Raw genomic sequence first — 17,274 nt, 5'->3', positions numbered from 1 at the left:
ACTGAAACGAGACTAAAGAACTATGTTTTATTTGTATTAAAAATGTATTAGCTGCTGTCCGAGAAGGTTTTCTAGAACATTTGGTATGCTACCCAGGAAATTCTGTCTGAAGCTTGCATTGTTTATTATTGCCAATACCAGGAGAAACTTGGCACTGCTATATCTGAGAACTACAGTAATAATTCTTCAGGCAGAACAGCTTAAATTTAATAAGAATAACTTTTTCATCTGAGCCAGAAGATCTAAAAGCAAAGGAAGCCCCAATTTTGCCCATCTATTTTATATATTCAGATTTTACAACCAATCTCTCCTTTATGACACAAGGTGAAACTAGGCAATCATTTATGAATAGATGCTGTGCTCACCTTCACTTAAAATGTGCCATAACACTAACTGGTAACCAGAGACATATGAAGACTCTACAGTTTCATGGAAGATACAGAGGATGAAAACAAGTGTGATTTTTCTAAGGGGTGCACAAGTCCTGTGCAAAATCCTGTAGAACTGGGCAACATGTGGACTGGTGAGTTGTTTCCCAATTGAAATGTTAGATTTCTCCATCTACGTTCCATGAATGTAAACCACATGTAATATACCTGATTAGTCCTCTGAGAGACAAAGGAGGTATGAGTCCTGGATGGCTCCAGAGGATGATTTTTGCAGAAAAAGAAATCAAATTAATTTTTAAAAAGAGGTAGGCAGACAGGCAGAAAAAAAACTATCTTCCTGGAATCCAGGCTGGATGTCTAACAACAGGGAGAAAGCAGGGACTTATCAGAGGCAGCTGCTGCATTTGGGAGAGAGGAGAAAGGAAAGGAGATGAACGTACAGCTTTACATCTCCTCTGATTCTGTAACTAAGACCAGTTCTAGCAAAACTCTCCAAAGACTTGGATAGCAAAAAATACATGCTTTACTTCCAGCTACTCTCTCTCTCTCTATCTCTCTCTCTCTATCTTAAACAAAAAAGGTCAAGTCAAAATGCACCAGATTTGGAACATGTAAGAAGGAAGGGATGAAGCAATTGTTGCTAACACAGAGAGGAGAAAAGGTAGCGGCAGCAAAGAAAACAAGCCACGTTCAACAGCTTCTCAATGCTCAAAGATACAAAGAGACTCTACAAGGGGCTGTTGTGCCTTCCCTAGAGCAGACAACGGGCGAGTGAAGGCTGGGGGTCCCTCCACCTTGCGTCAGCTTTCATGGCATCCAGCTCTGGTCTGCTTTGTGATGTTTGATAAAGTGACAAAGTGATGCATCAACAAAGCGCACCAGAGAGTAAAATGCAAAAAGCATTACTGTAGTTAGGGAACTAATTTGTTTTTTAGTCTAATGGTTATAATCAGCAGACTTCCTGAGTATCAATCTTCCTGAACCACAGAGGGGGTGAGATTATAGACTGACAACTGTAATTTTTACATATTAGACATCTAAGTGTCATTTTCAGAAGTCTGGTAATGAAAACTCCACAAGATATTTTTCTATCAATTTAAAGATTTTTACAGCATGGCTACAAAAGCGATTATTTATATTTTTCTAAGACAGGATATTTTAAAATCACAGAGAAGTAAATTACTGTGTTTAAGACACTGACACGAGACACAATAAATATTCCTAAACTGACTCCACTTTTGAACGTCAAGGGTGAGAGGAAGGAAAGGGAGGCAAGAGAATACACAAATGCATGCAGATCATAGGGCAAGTTATTCAAATAAAACCACTAAAATATAAGGGGACAATTATGAAAATTAAGGCTAACAAATTGGTATGTAATTTAATGAAGCAAGTTAATAATGGCATCCCACTTGGGATTAATTGTAATACATTAATCAATTAAGAAGCATTGGGAAAGCAAAAAAGCTGCAAGTCAAAAACATTTATAATGCTGTAAACTGAAAGACAGTGATCCTGACATTCAAATGAACATTAAACTTGAAGAGCACAGAGATGTATTCCCCATGCAATGCACACAACCAGCTCTCATTAACGGTTACGACAGATAGCTCAAGATATTGAGGAGAGATCCCACAAAACATACAGAGAGTGTTTTTCAAATTTGTAGCATTGCACAACTTTGGAGTCCAAGTCTTCTCAACAGCACACAAGTTTGCAGTTCCTTCCTAGCATCAATAATTGTGATGTTTCCATTAAATACATCAGAGCAAAGCACTGTGATTTATCACAAAAGGCAAAAGCCACTTGATAACCCATCACCGTTGTTAGCCACCCTCCTTGCTACTGCAGCCAAAGCAGAGAAGCGACAGCACAAGTTAAAAGTTATGATCTCAGACTCTGCAGCTAAGAAAGCATTTATAGGGCGTTTGGGGGTGGGGGGGAAGGATCTTATTTTTACCTTCAATTAGAGTTTTCTCAGACACTTTGGAAGTTGCATTTCTCTAGATATATCTGAGATTAAAAACAAAATAAAAGTCAAAGGCTCTGTGTGCATTCTGGTATTTCGCTCTGCAGTGTAAAAAGAGCTGCATGACCCCGCACTCTGTACAGCCCCTATCCTTTAAAACTCAACCTCACAGAAAGGCTTTAATTGAAAGTACTGCATTTTGGTGGTCATCTGACAAAATCAGGCTCTTCTGCCTTACTGGAAAATACCATGAACGAGTTCACAGAGCCGAAGAGAAGAAGGGAAAGGAAGACGATTGCTTGGGCACTGAGGAAGATAAGTGCACATAAGGTAGATTATCTTTCTCCACTGCACAGTCAGCCTGTGGATAGAAAAGTTTCAACACAGCAGGTTGCAGCCATCATGATCTAGAGACTGCAAATGCCTCTTGGCAGAACACAGGGAAGCAGAAGCGGAACGATGTGTTTGCTTCCAAGAACGATCTGTTTCAGCCGCCCTGTCAGTCTGTCTGCCTCCAAATCCAGCCCCGCTTTCGCTCACGCATTTGTACCTCGTTCCTCCAAGCACACTCGCTCAGGGTGCTCAGGCTGCTGTGAGAACACCTCTGCTCTCAGCAGCCTTAGATTTAGCCACGTGGGCTCTTGCTCATGGATAAGCCGTGACAAACATACAGCCATGTGAATGAGAAAGCTTGAACCCACTGTACCCTGCAAATCAAGAGAAACTTTGCTCGTGTTTGTGTGGGATTTGAAATGAGGGATTACCACCAGCCCAGGCTCTGCATGGTGACCCCAGCAGCAAAAGTCTGTATCAGTGCCGTTGTCAACGGACAGAAAATTTAGAGTACTGAAGATTATCTGGTCAAAAAAACCCACAGGTGAAAGGGCCAGTGTTTCCTCAGTGCAATTCAGCTCACTAACAAAGTCCTCATTTCTTGAGCCCCACAGCGAGTGATGAACATCACTGGGCTCACAGCCCCGACCCCTTCCCGGCTCCCTGTGCTCCCCAAAGCACTCCTGGCTTGTGCTCGGTGAAGTCCTGGGGCTGGTCCCAGCAGCCTGCTGCTTCCTTCTCTCCTCCTCTGCCCTGCTGTGAGCAACGATCTTCAAGAAAGGGATGCAGCTCTGCTTATCTCACAGCAGCATCTCACTCCACAGCTAAAAACCTTCTGAAGCTTCTCCATTAAACTCAAGACTTCATCAGGAATTGTTTGCTTAGTACTCTTGAGAGTCCGCCTACTCATTTATGTACTAAAATCAAGGAAGAAGAACCTTATTACAAGAAATCCTTATTTTTAAAAAAAATCTCCGTAGTAAACAGAGAAAATTTTACTATTAAACAACATCTGGTACACGACCAATCTGGACAAAGGTACAGACCAGAATAAAGTTAAAGTCTCATCGTTAAGTACTTGAAACTCAATAAGCACCAAAATTGAAACTGGAGATATATATATATTTTTTTACTCACAGAGCTATTCCCCATCTGTTCTCCCCTTTCTTTCTTATTTTACATAAAATATTCAAAAATATTCATATTTCCCAAAGAAACTTTCAGCAGAAGTTGAAATAAAAATCTGAATTTTGGGCTTCGTTTAAAAGAAATATTTTTGTTTTCTTTAATGGAAAGGCAGGATATATTTTTTAGAAACAGACACTTTTCATGAGTTTTTGTCTTCTACCCAAAGCCAACTTCCAATCAAAAGGGTTTCACGGCAAATTTTTTGATCAGCATAAATACTTATTGTTAGGCACCGAAACTTGCATGTTTTGGCTAAAGAGACCACTTTTGGAGGTTCAGTGCCATTCACGTACTGATCTCAATTCAAGTCTAACAGACTTCAAGCAGCTCTCACAATTTTATATTTAAATTCTCCATGGTGCAAAATCACTTTTGTCTTTTGATAAATTTATCTCCACTTATTTACTGGAAAATTAGGAGAATTGCTTTCTGCTCCAGAGATGCTTCAGTATTACTGTGCATCATTACGTGTATCGTACATGGTGTTTCTCAGGAAAAAAATGTACTCTGGGTGCTTTACTGCGCACATCTACCTACCCTGACTCGCTCCTCTTTATATGTCAGGGCAGCTACTTTGTATCTCTATATTATTCTTCAACCATTTAAAGGCCCTAGTATTGCTTTTATTCGCAACAACTCATCATTTTAAACAGCTGTGGCAATTTCAAAATGCTAGGAAACCGGACTTAGTGAGTTAGAACACATTTCAAATTGTTTTGCTTGTCTTCTTTTACACGGAGAGTTACCACTACATACGCATACACTTTGACAAATACAAATCATGCTTTCCAAAGGCATTGAATAAGTAGCTTTAAGCCTGCACACTTTTCATGTTACGAAGATAATAAAAAAATACCTGTACTAATTACTAAATAATTCCGCTAATCAATAATAACAGTTTTATTATTCATAAGCTACTATTAATAAAACACCACGGGTTTTAATGTAACCATTAAAAGAATTAATACTGTAATTTAATTTTAAGGTCTTTACATGTATCTGAAGTCTATTAAAATAAATGAAAAGCCTCTCAATGAGTCTGGATGATGCCCTGCATGTTAATGATGCTACATGTTATCTGAACTGCTGCAAATCACCTTTAAGATATCGCCTAAACACCGAGGCACTGATTACGTTTCATGTAGGTGGATGTAATGTTTCAGGAAAAGCGCACACATCCCTCTCCAGTCTCATTTTAGAATCAAGCTGGTTTTGCACAGACTTTCAAAAATTAGGGAATTGCCAGGAATTGAGAGGGGGACGTGGGAATCTGGTCTCCTAGCAGATATGGTTTTCTCAACAGCTACTGTATTTAAAGCACTTATTCACCGAATTTATTTGTTTGTGATGGCAAATGCATGAAACCGTTAATGAAAGGGAAGATAAAGGCTTCTAGGGACGTAAAAAGCTGAATTCTGTTATTTGAGAAACACACATTGAAAAAAGCACATTTGTGCCAAATATTCAGTGGCTTTGATGGTGTTCCACTGATTTAGTCTGTATTTAGCTCATTTAGGTCCCTGTGAAAAGTGAGTTACTGATTGCCTTCATGAAGCATACCAAGAACGACTACCAAAAAAATCTTACAAAAAGTAAGGCCACAATTACTATTTCTTTTACTGAAGAACAAATTTCTGCATACTTGAGTTTGAAGTAAATATAAAAGATACTTAAACACAAAGTTACTTATATAAAGATACTTAAAAGTTAAGAGTGCTACACTATTTTTTTCAACAACCTTAAAAAAAATATTAGTATTGGAAAAGAAAATTAAGAATGGCATCCCAGCAGAAGACCTGTAAAACCCTTGATTTTCATCCCAGGTACTTTTGAAAATACTGTTGTATATTTGCTGCCAAGTACCTAATTACCTTTAAAAATCTAGCCCTGCCCTGCTAAAGCTCTTGAGTGATCAAGGTATCGACATCACTCATCATTATGAAGATAATTTTAATGATGAAAGCATTGCTAAAAGTTATTTTAAAATTCATTTTTACTTTAACTTCTTTAGAGATGATTTGTTTGAGTACCTGAGATACAGTAACTAATCACTGATGGTTTTCTTTGCAAATAATAAAATAGATTTATATGCCTTCCCTGTAGGAACAAGAATTCCATCACCTCCTCCTGAATTTCTGAGCTATCGAATATTTGATGAGTGCTTAGGGAATCAGTATTGTGTCTTTTCACAGCAGTAATCAAGGAATGAAGTATTCTCTGCTGTAATGAATCTACCGCAGGCCCAAAAGATGAATATTTCAAATGCAAAAGCAATATGTTTGTTTTGAACACATTTAAGTTTGGCTTTAATAAAGCAAGTAGTGAAGTGTGCAATGAATTATATTGTTAGATGGTTAAAACAGAGCCGTGCAATATGTCTGAATGCATCTAATCCAAGTAACTACTCATTTTAAATGCGACTTGTAAATATGTATTACGTGTATATGTATGAACGGATGACCCAGGAACCAGTGAGAGATCTGGGCCTTCCCTTCCACTCCTCGTCTTGCTTCAAAACCGGTTCAGCCTGACAATTAACCAAGGCCTGGAGCCAGAATATCATTAAGTTCAAGCCGAACCTTATGCAGGCTGAAATAAAGCACTTGTACTAACTATTCCAGTTAGGATCATTTAAATCGAGACCGAAGTGCCCTGCTGGACTGGGACCTGTGACATGTTCCAGCAGATCAGTGGGTCTCACCATGCAGCCACAGGCAACTGTTAACTGGTCCCCAAAGCAGCGAGCCCCTGCAGACAGGTCCCCCCACCGCCGTGTCACCGTTCCTGCAAATCCAGAAGCCTTTACTGCAGACCAAGAGGATATTGGCGGAAGGTAATGGGTATGTGAAGTTAAATGTCTCCCACTAGCACCAGCTTCACTATGAGAAATAGCAAGTAACCCCAGCACTGACAGGAATGGTCATATTGTTTTCTCCTGAAAAATGTGTCAGGAGACAAAGAGAAATGATTGGCATTACCTCATTTGTCTCCAGAAGATTCGGATTTTTTCTAAGTAACTAGTGAGTTCTCTTTAACAACAAAACAACAAGAGCTTTTTGACTCACATTGCTGTTTAATACTCTGATCCCCCTCTCCCTCTTGAAACAGCCTGACTTTTTTCCACAGACATTCCCACTTCAAGAAAAAAGCCATTTTTCCCATTGATTACCTCACCCACAGTGAAGCACATTTAGGGGCTTTAATAACACTAAACCCGACATCAGCAGGCTGGAGTTCCCTTCTTTCCTTTCTCGCCTTGTTCCAGTTGAATAGCTTTTAAAATAATTTGAACTAAAAAGATCTGAGATTCCTAAGTCACTTTGCTCCTCTATTACACTCACTGTGGCCTCAGTGAGGACAAGGGAGATCTTGAAAGAAACACCACGGCACGGTGCAACGTTTTGTTTGTTTGCCATTTGGTTTTTACAAAGGAAGGCGCCTCATTCTGCCCCAAATACAGAGCTACAGAAGAAGAGCCTGCAGGAATTTTCAGCAGTCACTCCCCTGGACGATGCTTGCCCCCAGCACGCTGCTTGAAGTGGCGCTACAATCAGAAAAGGGACCAAGTATCATGGGACCCTTTTCCTCAACATACCTGTTCACTTTACAACTGCTGCTCCAATGCAAAAATCAGCTTTCAGAGCCCAGCTAGAGACTTCAGGCCAGCTCATCTCATTTGCAAATTGAGAACACCCCACAGTGCTATTTTATGTGCGACCCTCTGAGTGTCTATCCACAATGAAATACAGAGATGAGCAATTAAAGCAGTTTGTATATGCAATAATTGTTTCCCGATTTCAACTAGAAATTTTTTTTTTTTTTATTTGTCAGGTCAACTGACCTGCAGCATGCAAACAGAAATAGAATTCATCAACACAGTTTACAGTGAAAGCCATGAGAAAAGCATAGATTCAATTAGCAATTACAAAAAAGTTCCAAGTGCTTCAATTATCCAAGTTCAGAACCAATGTACTTTACCTGGAAATTGCCCCTGAAACAGTGAATTCAATAAGGAAAATTCTTATATAGTTCATGTTAAATTATTTAAAAAGGAGGAAAGAGGGTTCTTAATTATTTAATGTTTCACCAATAATTATATAGTTCAGTATAACGTTCACTCACTGGAGAACCTGATTTTCAAAGGAACATTTGTGAACATCAGTCAAACAAAAAACACCTGCCAGACCATAAATTCAGTCAGTGCCATACACATTCATTCCAACACAGCATTAACGCATTAGCAAAAATCCAAGTCTTGACTTAATGGCAAATCCATCCAATCATTTCTGTGTTAAAATATTTACATAGAAAAGCATGCACAATTCAGTTTTCTAATGTATTTGTAAAAAACAGTATGACCTCTATGGCTACAATTTTTTAAAGCTGTGTTCTAAATAAATGAGTTACAGATGGGACTACAGCTCTGGAAAACAGAAAACTATAAAATTCATACTTGAATAGTCAAAGCTGCCAATCGAAATGTGGCCACGGACATCTTAGGGACATTTCATTCAAAAGTTACTAAGAATTAGTTTTAAAAGACAGCTTTTAAATTAGTTGCATGAAATACTAGCCACGGCAAGCTTATCCGCATGGTGCCCTGGGGAGCAAGGCTAAAGGAACACCAAGTATTTCTGAACAAAACTGTCTGTAAAGGTTTTTCCAAGACGTGGTTCACCAGCTCCAGCACAGGATACGCAGCTGAGGAACTAAACTGACACCTTGGTCAAACACAGTACAGATCTGCAAAGGATTAGCACCAGCCATTAATAACCCTATGTACACAAACTCTGGCTCTACAGGACGAACTCTGGAAAACCCTCAAGATGGCCAAAATAGCAGTTGCTGCACTGAAGTCCTTCGAGTTCACTTACACAGGCCAGAATTCAGCACATGCCCTTCCAGAATGGGGACTTTGGGCCCTACAAATCTTCCTCGGCAGCTTTCCATCTCAGAGCTGGGCTACCCAGAAGGAAGACCTGATACACACAGAAACTCAATGGCACACCACGGATTTATCATTTCAACCCAAAGGCAAGGAAAAAAAATACCAAAAAGGAGAAAACTATTTCCTTGCAGCCGCAAAACAGGTTGTCCCTGGGTCACTTTGCCAAAGAATTATCTTACCCCCAACTCTCTGTAAGAGATCAGAGACTGTTTATCAGTAATGGCTTCAGATTTCATGGCTCCTGGAGCAGAGGAGCCCAGCTGCACCATCATCCAGACTTTACAGCCTAATGTCCTACGGCCTGCAGGGCTAGAAATGATGAAAAATATAGATTTCTGCTTCCCTGAGGGGACCCAACACTCGGTTGCGGTCTTAAAGAGCCTGAGGTCTCTTACAATCAAAGATAGTTTTTTTTTAATGGCATTACAGACTATTTTAGGTTATTTTTAGTGAGTTTAATGGCTCCCTCGGAATCGTGCAAAGTGGGACTTGCAGTAAGTGCAGCACCTGGCTTTGCAGGTGGGGAATACAAAACAAAGTCCCACTACAATTTTAAGATCCTCTAAAAACAAGGTTTATGGAATAAATGTCACATACAGACTAGGAGATGGTGCGACATGGGGCAGTGCTTCACGTGGCTTATGTGAAGCCACATCAGGGTAATTTAGCAATTAAATTCCAGACGCGTGATGCCACAACATGTCTTGCACACCCTGGCGTAACACATGCTCCTCCTGACACGGCACACGCACAGAACGTGCAGCTCTTCACTGCGGTATAAATCAAGTAACAGCGCCTTTGGTTGTTCTGTTTCTAAACTTCTGCCTTCTAAGGCCAAATTCGATTTGCCCAATGCTCCCCACAGCACATCAAGATTAAGAAGTCTGGGGAATCATCCTGCTATGCCACTGTAAATTATCACAGCTCCACCAACTTTACCCTAACATGAAACGCCACAGAAGTGCTCAGAATTCAACAGTGATGAATTTAACATGCCTACTTCCACTAGCCTGATGTCAGCAGAGTTACGGCAAATTATGCAATACAAGGATCTGTCCTTTTCTCCTTATCAAAGCATTTGATCAAAACCAGTGACATGGAAAAAGACAACCTTACTTAATTTGAGCAGCAGAGTCAGGCTTGTCACTCTAACATCATAAGAAAAAGGGAGGTATTTACATATGGGTACTTGTATATTCTTTTTTATCTGGCTTCACAAAGATAACAGTAAGATCATTTTCTTCCACAGTAAAAACTAGCGTGAAACCTCACAGAGGACCACCATATTCCCTTGCTCTTCCCTCCCCCTTTTTCTTCTCTTTTGAAAAAGGAGCACCTTGAGATATTTCAAAATCTTCATTAGCCTCTTCTCTGCTTGTGACAGCGTGGTGGTATGGAGTCGCTCCAGCTCACTCCATTCAAACCACCCTCGACTCAAAGGAAAAACTCCATTTCTGATGCAATATGACAAAAAGCCCAACATTGCTGAACACCACCTGCCATGTGGCTTGACCCGCCAGCCATCACAAGCAACAGTCGCTACCCAGCACCACAGTTCTCGAGGGTGTCGAACCAACAAATGAGCTAACCAAGCAGTCACGCTCTCGAGGATCCATTTTAAAAAAGGGGATGCATAAATTCACTCATTCGGAAACCTATCTGTTCAAGAACTTGTTACTATGACAATTTAGAAAGAAGCTGCTAAAGATAAGATTGATGGAACTCATTGATTAATTTTCTCTCAAGCTATGTTGGAATTTTAAGTTTTCTCTAAGCAGAACCAGTTCACGTCGGTTTGTTAGTATTCCAGGAACCCCAGCAATGTGCTTCAGCAGTGAAGGAAGTTCCATGATAAATGTGTTCTCCAATCTGCATCTGTAAAGTAGCTATAAAATCAAAACAATTCATGCAAAATTTTTCATTACGTTTCTAAATATACTTATTTACATTTTAAATCACACTTAGACAATATGAAATATCTTCCACTTAGACAGGTGGGAACAAGAAAACAGATGCATCCATTAAGCTTGAAACAATTCAATGAATTAAATAGTACTTGGTGAATGCTTTGGTTTATGGATATAGCCCTTGTTTAAACTTACTTGAAAAAACACGGCCATGGCTCCTACTACCCTGTTTTCTAGTACTGCTGTTCCAAAACTGTCAAAGTCATCAGGATTGTAGAAGTAAATCTGCATCTGTAAAAATTAAAAACAACAACAAAATCACATTAGTGTTGATTCATACAGCTTTCAAATGAGGTAATGCATACACGTCGTACGCAAACCCAGTATTATGAACCTGAGATACAGGAATTCTGCTGAACAATATTGTTTAACTAGCATCTTGATTAATAGCATGACTGCCCTACTGGGACAGTAACCAGGGAACAAAGTCAATGCAATGCATTTTAATAACAAACCCAAGAATAAACAGTATGGCCAGTCTGTTTAGATGGTAAACTTTGTGCTTTCTGACAGGATCTCTTCATTTCTTTGCTCATTGCAGGCTCATCTCCTGCTCTGCTAAATGCGCTAAACATATTTATCTCAAAAACCATAGAGAATTTTTGAAAAGGATTTCAACGTTTAGAGTTATTCCTTTACTCCTAAAGCAATTTGTAAGATAAAAGTCTGTCTCTGTAGCAATGCATTTTTATGAGCCTCTGATATCCAGAACTATCAGTTAGGGTCAGACTTCTCCCTGACTTCAGTTAAATTTCATGACTTTTATTTCCAAAGCGTTAGCGCTCAGCAAAAAGTATGTGAGACAAAACCAGATATTTTGATGTCATTTTAGGAAGAATAATAAATATTAATAATTAGGCAAACCCAAAGTGAAAGCAGGTGAGAACAATGATTACCCCAAAGCAGCAAACATCTGAGTTACACAAATACAAGAGAACCGAGAAATAGCTTCCTCCATACACTCCGCTGTTGAACAATCCCGCTTTACTCCAGGCACATGCCACGAATAAGGGCAACTCACAGAGGCCCGTGGGCACTACTGCTCTTAATTTCCTCTATGGTTCTCATTCCATTTACGGCATTAGCTGAGCTCCCACTTCTGCCAGCCCTCCTAACACCCTGCTGCTTCCCCAGCAGTTCTTCGACCTCTCTGTTCCCAAAGAAGCCCCTAATGTCAGCCCATCTGTATCAGCCATGACTTGCTCCAAGGATTTGGTTTACGTCCAAAACATGCAATGCTCCCTTCTCAACATTATACCATTCAGGTGTGTACATTTTCACAGAGTAAATTCAGGATTGGTAACATTTGTTGTATGCGTGCTCTACACGTAACAAATTAAAAACACGTGCCTGATGGTAACAGCCAAGCACGAGAACAGGGCTTCGCAGCAGTTGCTCTTAGGCCCCAGTGAGGGATCCTCCCGGATGGATTTCGAAATCCAAACCAGCCTGGCGTGTCCGTGGGGGCAACACTACTGCACTACTTATGCACACTACTACTGTTCACCTGTGCACATCGACTCTGGCAAAAAAATCATTTCCTGACTATGAAACAAGAATGGACCCATGCGGCTTCTCTGCCACTGGCCTCTTGCCTGAACCTGCACGGTCACTCCTGCTTCTCTGCTGCCCGTCGCCTGGTACCTGACCTATGCAGGCTTTTCACAGCATTATTAGGTGATAAACAGCCGCTCCGTACATAGTTAAACAGAGACTAAGGTCTAACTAACCATGCCTCCTGACACACTGCCGGTCTGACCATCGCTCCCTCCTGCTCATTTGTCTCCAGGCAAATGCTCTGCTGGCACCAATAACTTGTTTGGGGCTGTTTGGCTTTTTCCAAGATTGTGCTGCATGACACCCTACCTTATTCACAAATGCAAGTATTTTTCCTGTATCCTGAAGTTTTGTATAATGCCAGATGAGATGATACCCTTTTTATCTTGCTCAGATGTGTTCCTGCTCGTATTTACTGATTCCCAGGCTTCTGACTGTATGTATTGGCTGTAATATATAATACTGGCAAAGTACCTATACATCTAATAAAACATCACCATATAGAGAAAAGGCCAAGATGAAGATCAGTCTCTCCAGAGGTAGGGGTACTTTTTTCAGCAGGAGGATAAAATAAGACCACAGTCCAAATGGCTCACAAAAAATGAAAAAAATTGTCTGGTACTCACTCTAGCTTCATAAAATTTGAAAGCAATTTTCTTCCCCTATTTTGGCCTTCCTATTCCTAATGTATTCACAGCACATACAGAGATGCTGGCAATATCTCACAAAGTTGGTGGTGCCTCCAGGTTCTGACAACTCATGCTTTGAACAAACGTAGACTGAGGTACAGTCACTCATCGATGTAGAAATTAGAAACAGTTTGTTTCCGGTAGAACTGCTTAAACTTCAATTTAGCCAGCACAGACAAAGCTCACAAAACACTCACAAATTACTTTTTACTCTACTTTAAATGAAGCCTAAAATTAGGTATACCTTATATAAAACATTTCACTATATAGTCCTCATAGGAGCTTATGAAGAAAAGTATCACTGAGTGAGTTCCGCATATGCCAAAATCATTTTGGATCAATTTTGCTCATGGCATTTTAAGGAAATTAATTTTCACAATACACTTTTGGATAGCAGTGCAAAGGGCTTTGGTAAAAAAAGTGCTTAATTCAGATCCCTCGTCTCAGCAGTGCAATTTCACAGACTAATCAAGAACCACACTCTGCCTTGATTACCATACACATTGAAACGTTTTCCCACCGCTCCCTGGTGTTTTTCCAGAGAGCGTGGTTCCTCTCTCTGCATCCATCAAGTCAAGGGGAACTGTCTTGTATGAAAAATTATCGTCATCTGTCATACAGTAGCTTCCTTATGTGTTCATACAGCTAGAATGAACATTTTAGGAGCAGAATCTCCCAGGAATTGCTCTTATATAATTTACACACGCATAAACTGCAAAAACAATGTTAAGAAGATGGTAAAGTTACAGCCTCGAAGCCGCATGGTTCAGGCTGATCATAAAACCACACCTGTACACCGTTGAGCATTAGTATTATGACAATTTTCTAATTATGTGATCACATATTGTTCTCTTCCATAACAAACGCTCATCTGTTTCCCTGCAATTTACAATAAAATGTAAATGTATCTAATGTATTTTTGTTCTTTTATACATAATATACATAATCTTGAATACATTTATCAGTAGATATTTAATTTAATATTTTCTACGGATGGCATAATGTTCTTTATGTACAAATCAGGAATAAGACAGTTAACCATAAAATTAATTTCACCGCATACTTAAGTGGCCTAAACATGCCAGAAAATTTCCATTATTACTCCTTATTATATAATTAGTATATACAATATATGGCGCATTTTGCATATAAATGACTTCTATAGTCTCTGCTGGGTACATACAAAGCAGTAGTACAGAATGCAACAAAGGGGCATTTAAGCTAAAGAAAATTTGCATCTTATTATGATATTTGTGAAATGCAGAAGGGAGCATCATCCAAGCTTGCACATCCAACCTGAACTGTGGCACTGCCTGACCTCAGCATCATAAACCACCATTTTCTCGTACATCATCACTTGTGATTTCGCAATGGCTTCTATTTTCCAAAATTTTAAAAAAATATATAAATTTTTAAAGGCTCTGAATGCCTTAGCACTGGGAAAGCCCGGAATACCCGTTGTAGTTTCTATAGTGTAACACTAACTGTCTGCAGTCAGAATGCTCTGTGCCGCACATCCCTGCTGAAAGTGCTCCAAATAGCCGTCCTGGTGGCATAGGTCCCAGAGGACTTGAGAGTCCTGTTCTCTATGGCACAATACACTAGATTTATGTGTCTCTCACATCTAGCCCCATTACAACTAACAAGGCTGGGAAAGGCTTACACAGACTTCCTTAATCTCAGGTGTGCAACACAGCAGTATGCTAGCACGTACCTTGTAAAGACCTGTTATAAAAAAAGCATGTAGCGTCCAAGCAACTTGAAATTTTCAGTATTTTGATAAGGCTAAGCTGGAACAAACCGTCCCTAGCAACGCAAAGGCAATTTCTTGCAGGAAGACTCACTCCATCCTAAAATGCTACCAACAACTACTGCAGCTACGGAGCTTTACCAAGGCAGGGAGAGGGCAAGAGCTTGCTTTTAATGGAAAAAATTTATGCTTTGACACTCTTCACACTCTAAAAGAGTAGAATTGTTTTCACTCAAACTTGAGAGAGATTTGTTGTACAGAACAGATTAAGCCTGAAAAAATCTCACTGAAAGGGAAAATCTTCAGAATGTTACAAGTGCCTTAAAACAGAGGATTAGAGAGAAAACCCTCATTCTGCCATAACCCAGGAGATAATTGCCAGTCACCCTATAAAACCATGTCATGTTTTCTAGTCTCTTCTGCCCAGGAAGCTTCAGTGCCCAACCATTACAGTTTCCAAGCACTCCGGGCCTTTTTCCAGCTGACAATGCTTACGCAAATTAATACATCACCAAGACCCGAGGAATTCCCCAGCGTGGAGGGTCTCTGCCTCCATGCTCCTACCACCCTCAACACCCTCCACCACGACGTGGGGCAGGCAATCCCCTCTTCCTCGGGGCTCAACCTACTCTCTGCAGAAACACCTTTCTTCAACTGCATTCTTCCAACCTCTACAGAAATCTGGTGTTCTCCAGAGCTGACAAAAGATCAGGCCCTGCTCTGTGCTTAAGAGATTTTGACTCAAAACTGGGCTGCCACCACGCTCATCTTGTAAGGACAAGCTGTCCAAAAAGTGCGTGTGTATTACTGAGAAATATTGCCCACCAGAGATCAGTTATGATTTTATTAAGTCCAATTGCCGCTGAATGACTAAACCCTCTTTATGAAATGTCACTGGCTTGCAAAAACTGAGCCTGATTCAAATGAATGGCTTCTTCCTGCCACAAATAAAAGGCCCCAGCTCTCTGCTCGGATGCTCCTCCTCTGCTTGGCAAGAGAGACATCCAGACAGAAATCACCATTCCTGTGCATGACATCTTTTTGCTCTTATTACCCCACTACCAAGACAGAAAGTTTACATCCAATACAGACTATCATGGCTAAACTCATTCAGCACTTATGAGAGAAAAGCCACAATGAGCATTTGATAGATCCCAGAAGATGTAAGCGAGTTCAAAGCAATTCTAAGAGACTGGAAACCAAGCAAGTACATTTTCCATAGACAGATGCCAAGTATTTTAAAAATAAATAATTGAGACTTTTAAATTGGACTGTTATCACCCTGTGCAACCTCCTACAGCAGATTTCTCTTCAGATTAAAAAATGAACAAAGGCTCATTGTGCTTTCACAGATGTGGAGTACAGAATATTCAATAGTATCAGGAATTCTGGTGGAAGGGAAAAGATCATCAGAATTAGCTTTCCGCTCGTTTCCTTCCAACAATCCAAGGACTACCATGCAATTTAAAGCTAAAGAGAAAAAAAAAAGGTTTTATAGGCAGCCAATTTTTTGATGAATCAGGCAGGAAGATGCAGAGGCAACAGATATGTGGTTTATTGTGTACTGCTTTAGAGACAGTATTTTCAAAGGAGCAAAACACTCAGGCATTGCAGGTAGATTGCAAATCTGCAGAGTGGCAAAACAAAAATTTTGAAATGTTTGCTTTAAACGATGGAGTTAATCACTGAATATACTAATTCTTAATTAGTACCTTTGCTGCTTATATTGTAAGAATAAATTATTCTCAGCCACTTTTATGGCTGGATTTAAAACCTCTCGCACAAAAACAAATTCTGTGCTAAGATTATGAATCATACATGATTTTTCTTAATTGAAAGCCCGTATGTAACTTACTTCTGCTTTAAAATATGTGCATAGATTTCTAGCAAACTGGATGATGTGATCCGTTTGGCTGGAATAAAAATTTTCTACAGACATAATGTAATCTTCACTGCAGCACTGAAAATTCAGAATAACTGTCCTGCAGTCTGTGTGTTTACTGGAGTGTGAGATGTACACTGGGACAATGAAGTCTGATGTTTGACTCCTCATTATATTCTCTTTAAAAAAAGCATGAAACTTATCATTTATAACATATTCTAAATCTGCTTAGAAAAGGCGGGGGGGAAGAGCGAATCGTGATGTTTTCCAATTCTCCTACTAGAGCTTGATGTAATAACATAGAGTATACTGCATTCTTTTAAAGATAAAGTTGAACAGGAGCAGATAATGGCATGTTTTTCCTGCCTAGTCTATTATTCATCAGTGAATTTTTAACTATAGTTAGGCAGGTAGAGAGATGTATTTTGAATGTCATAACTTAGTATTTCACAGTGCCTAAAAGCGTGCTGGGTAAATTGCAAAACAAAGAGTCAGACAGAGTCTTTGCCCTAAAGTAATTGCAACTTGATAATGAATACAATGCTAGGCTGAAAAAAATGGAAGGGGTTGAAACAACAGGAAGAGCAAAGATCATACAAACG

The 17,274-nt window shown here is 39.8% G+C and overlaps 1 protein-coding gene across 3 annotated transcripts in view; it reads right to left on the bottom strand.

Annotated features, from left to right (window-relative positions):
- PTPRG (protein tyrosine phosphatase receptor type G) overlaps positions 1 to 17,274 on the bottom strand; it is a 415,376-nt gene that overhangs the window by 132,384 nt on the left and 265,718 nt on the right. For all 3 annotated transcript variants that reach the window (XM_074602189.1, XM_074602190.1, XM_074602191.1), the window contains one exon: positions 10,930 to 11,025. In XM_074602189.1, the coding sequence (XP_074458290.1) occupies positions 10,930 to 11,025 (96 nt within the window). The remainder of the gene's footprint in view (positions 1 to 10,929; positions 11,026 to 17,274) is intronic.

This window comes from Larus michahellis, chromosome 10, assembly GCF_964199755.1.
Source record: "Larus michahellis chromosome 10, bLarMic1.1, whole genome shotgun sequence".
Lineage (NCBI taxonomy): Eukaryota > Metazoa > Chordata > Aves > Charadriiformes > Laridae > Larus > Larus michahellis.
Note: the sequence above shows the minus strand (reverse complement) of the source record. Positions and strands in the feature narration are given on the sequence as shown.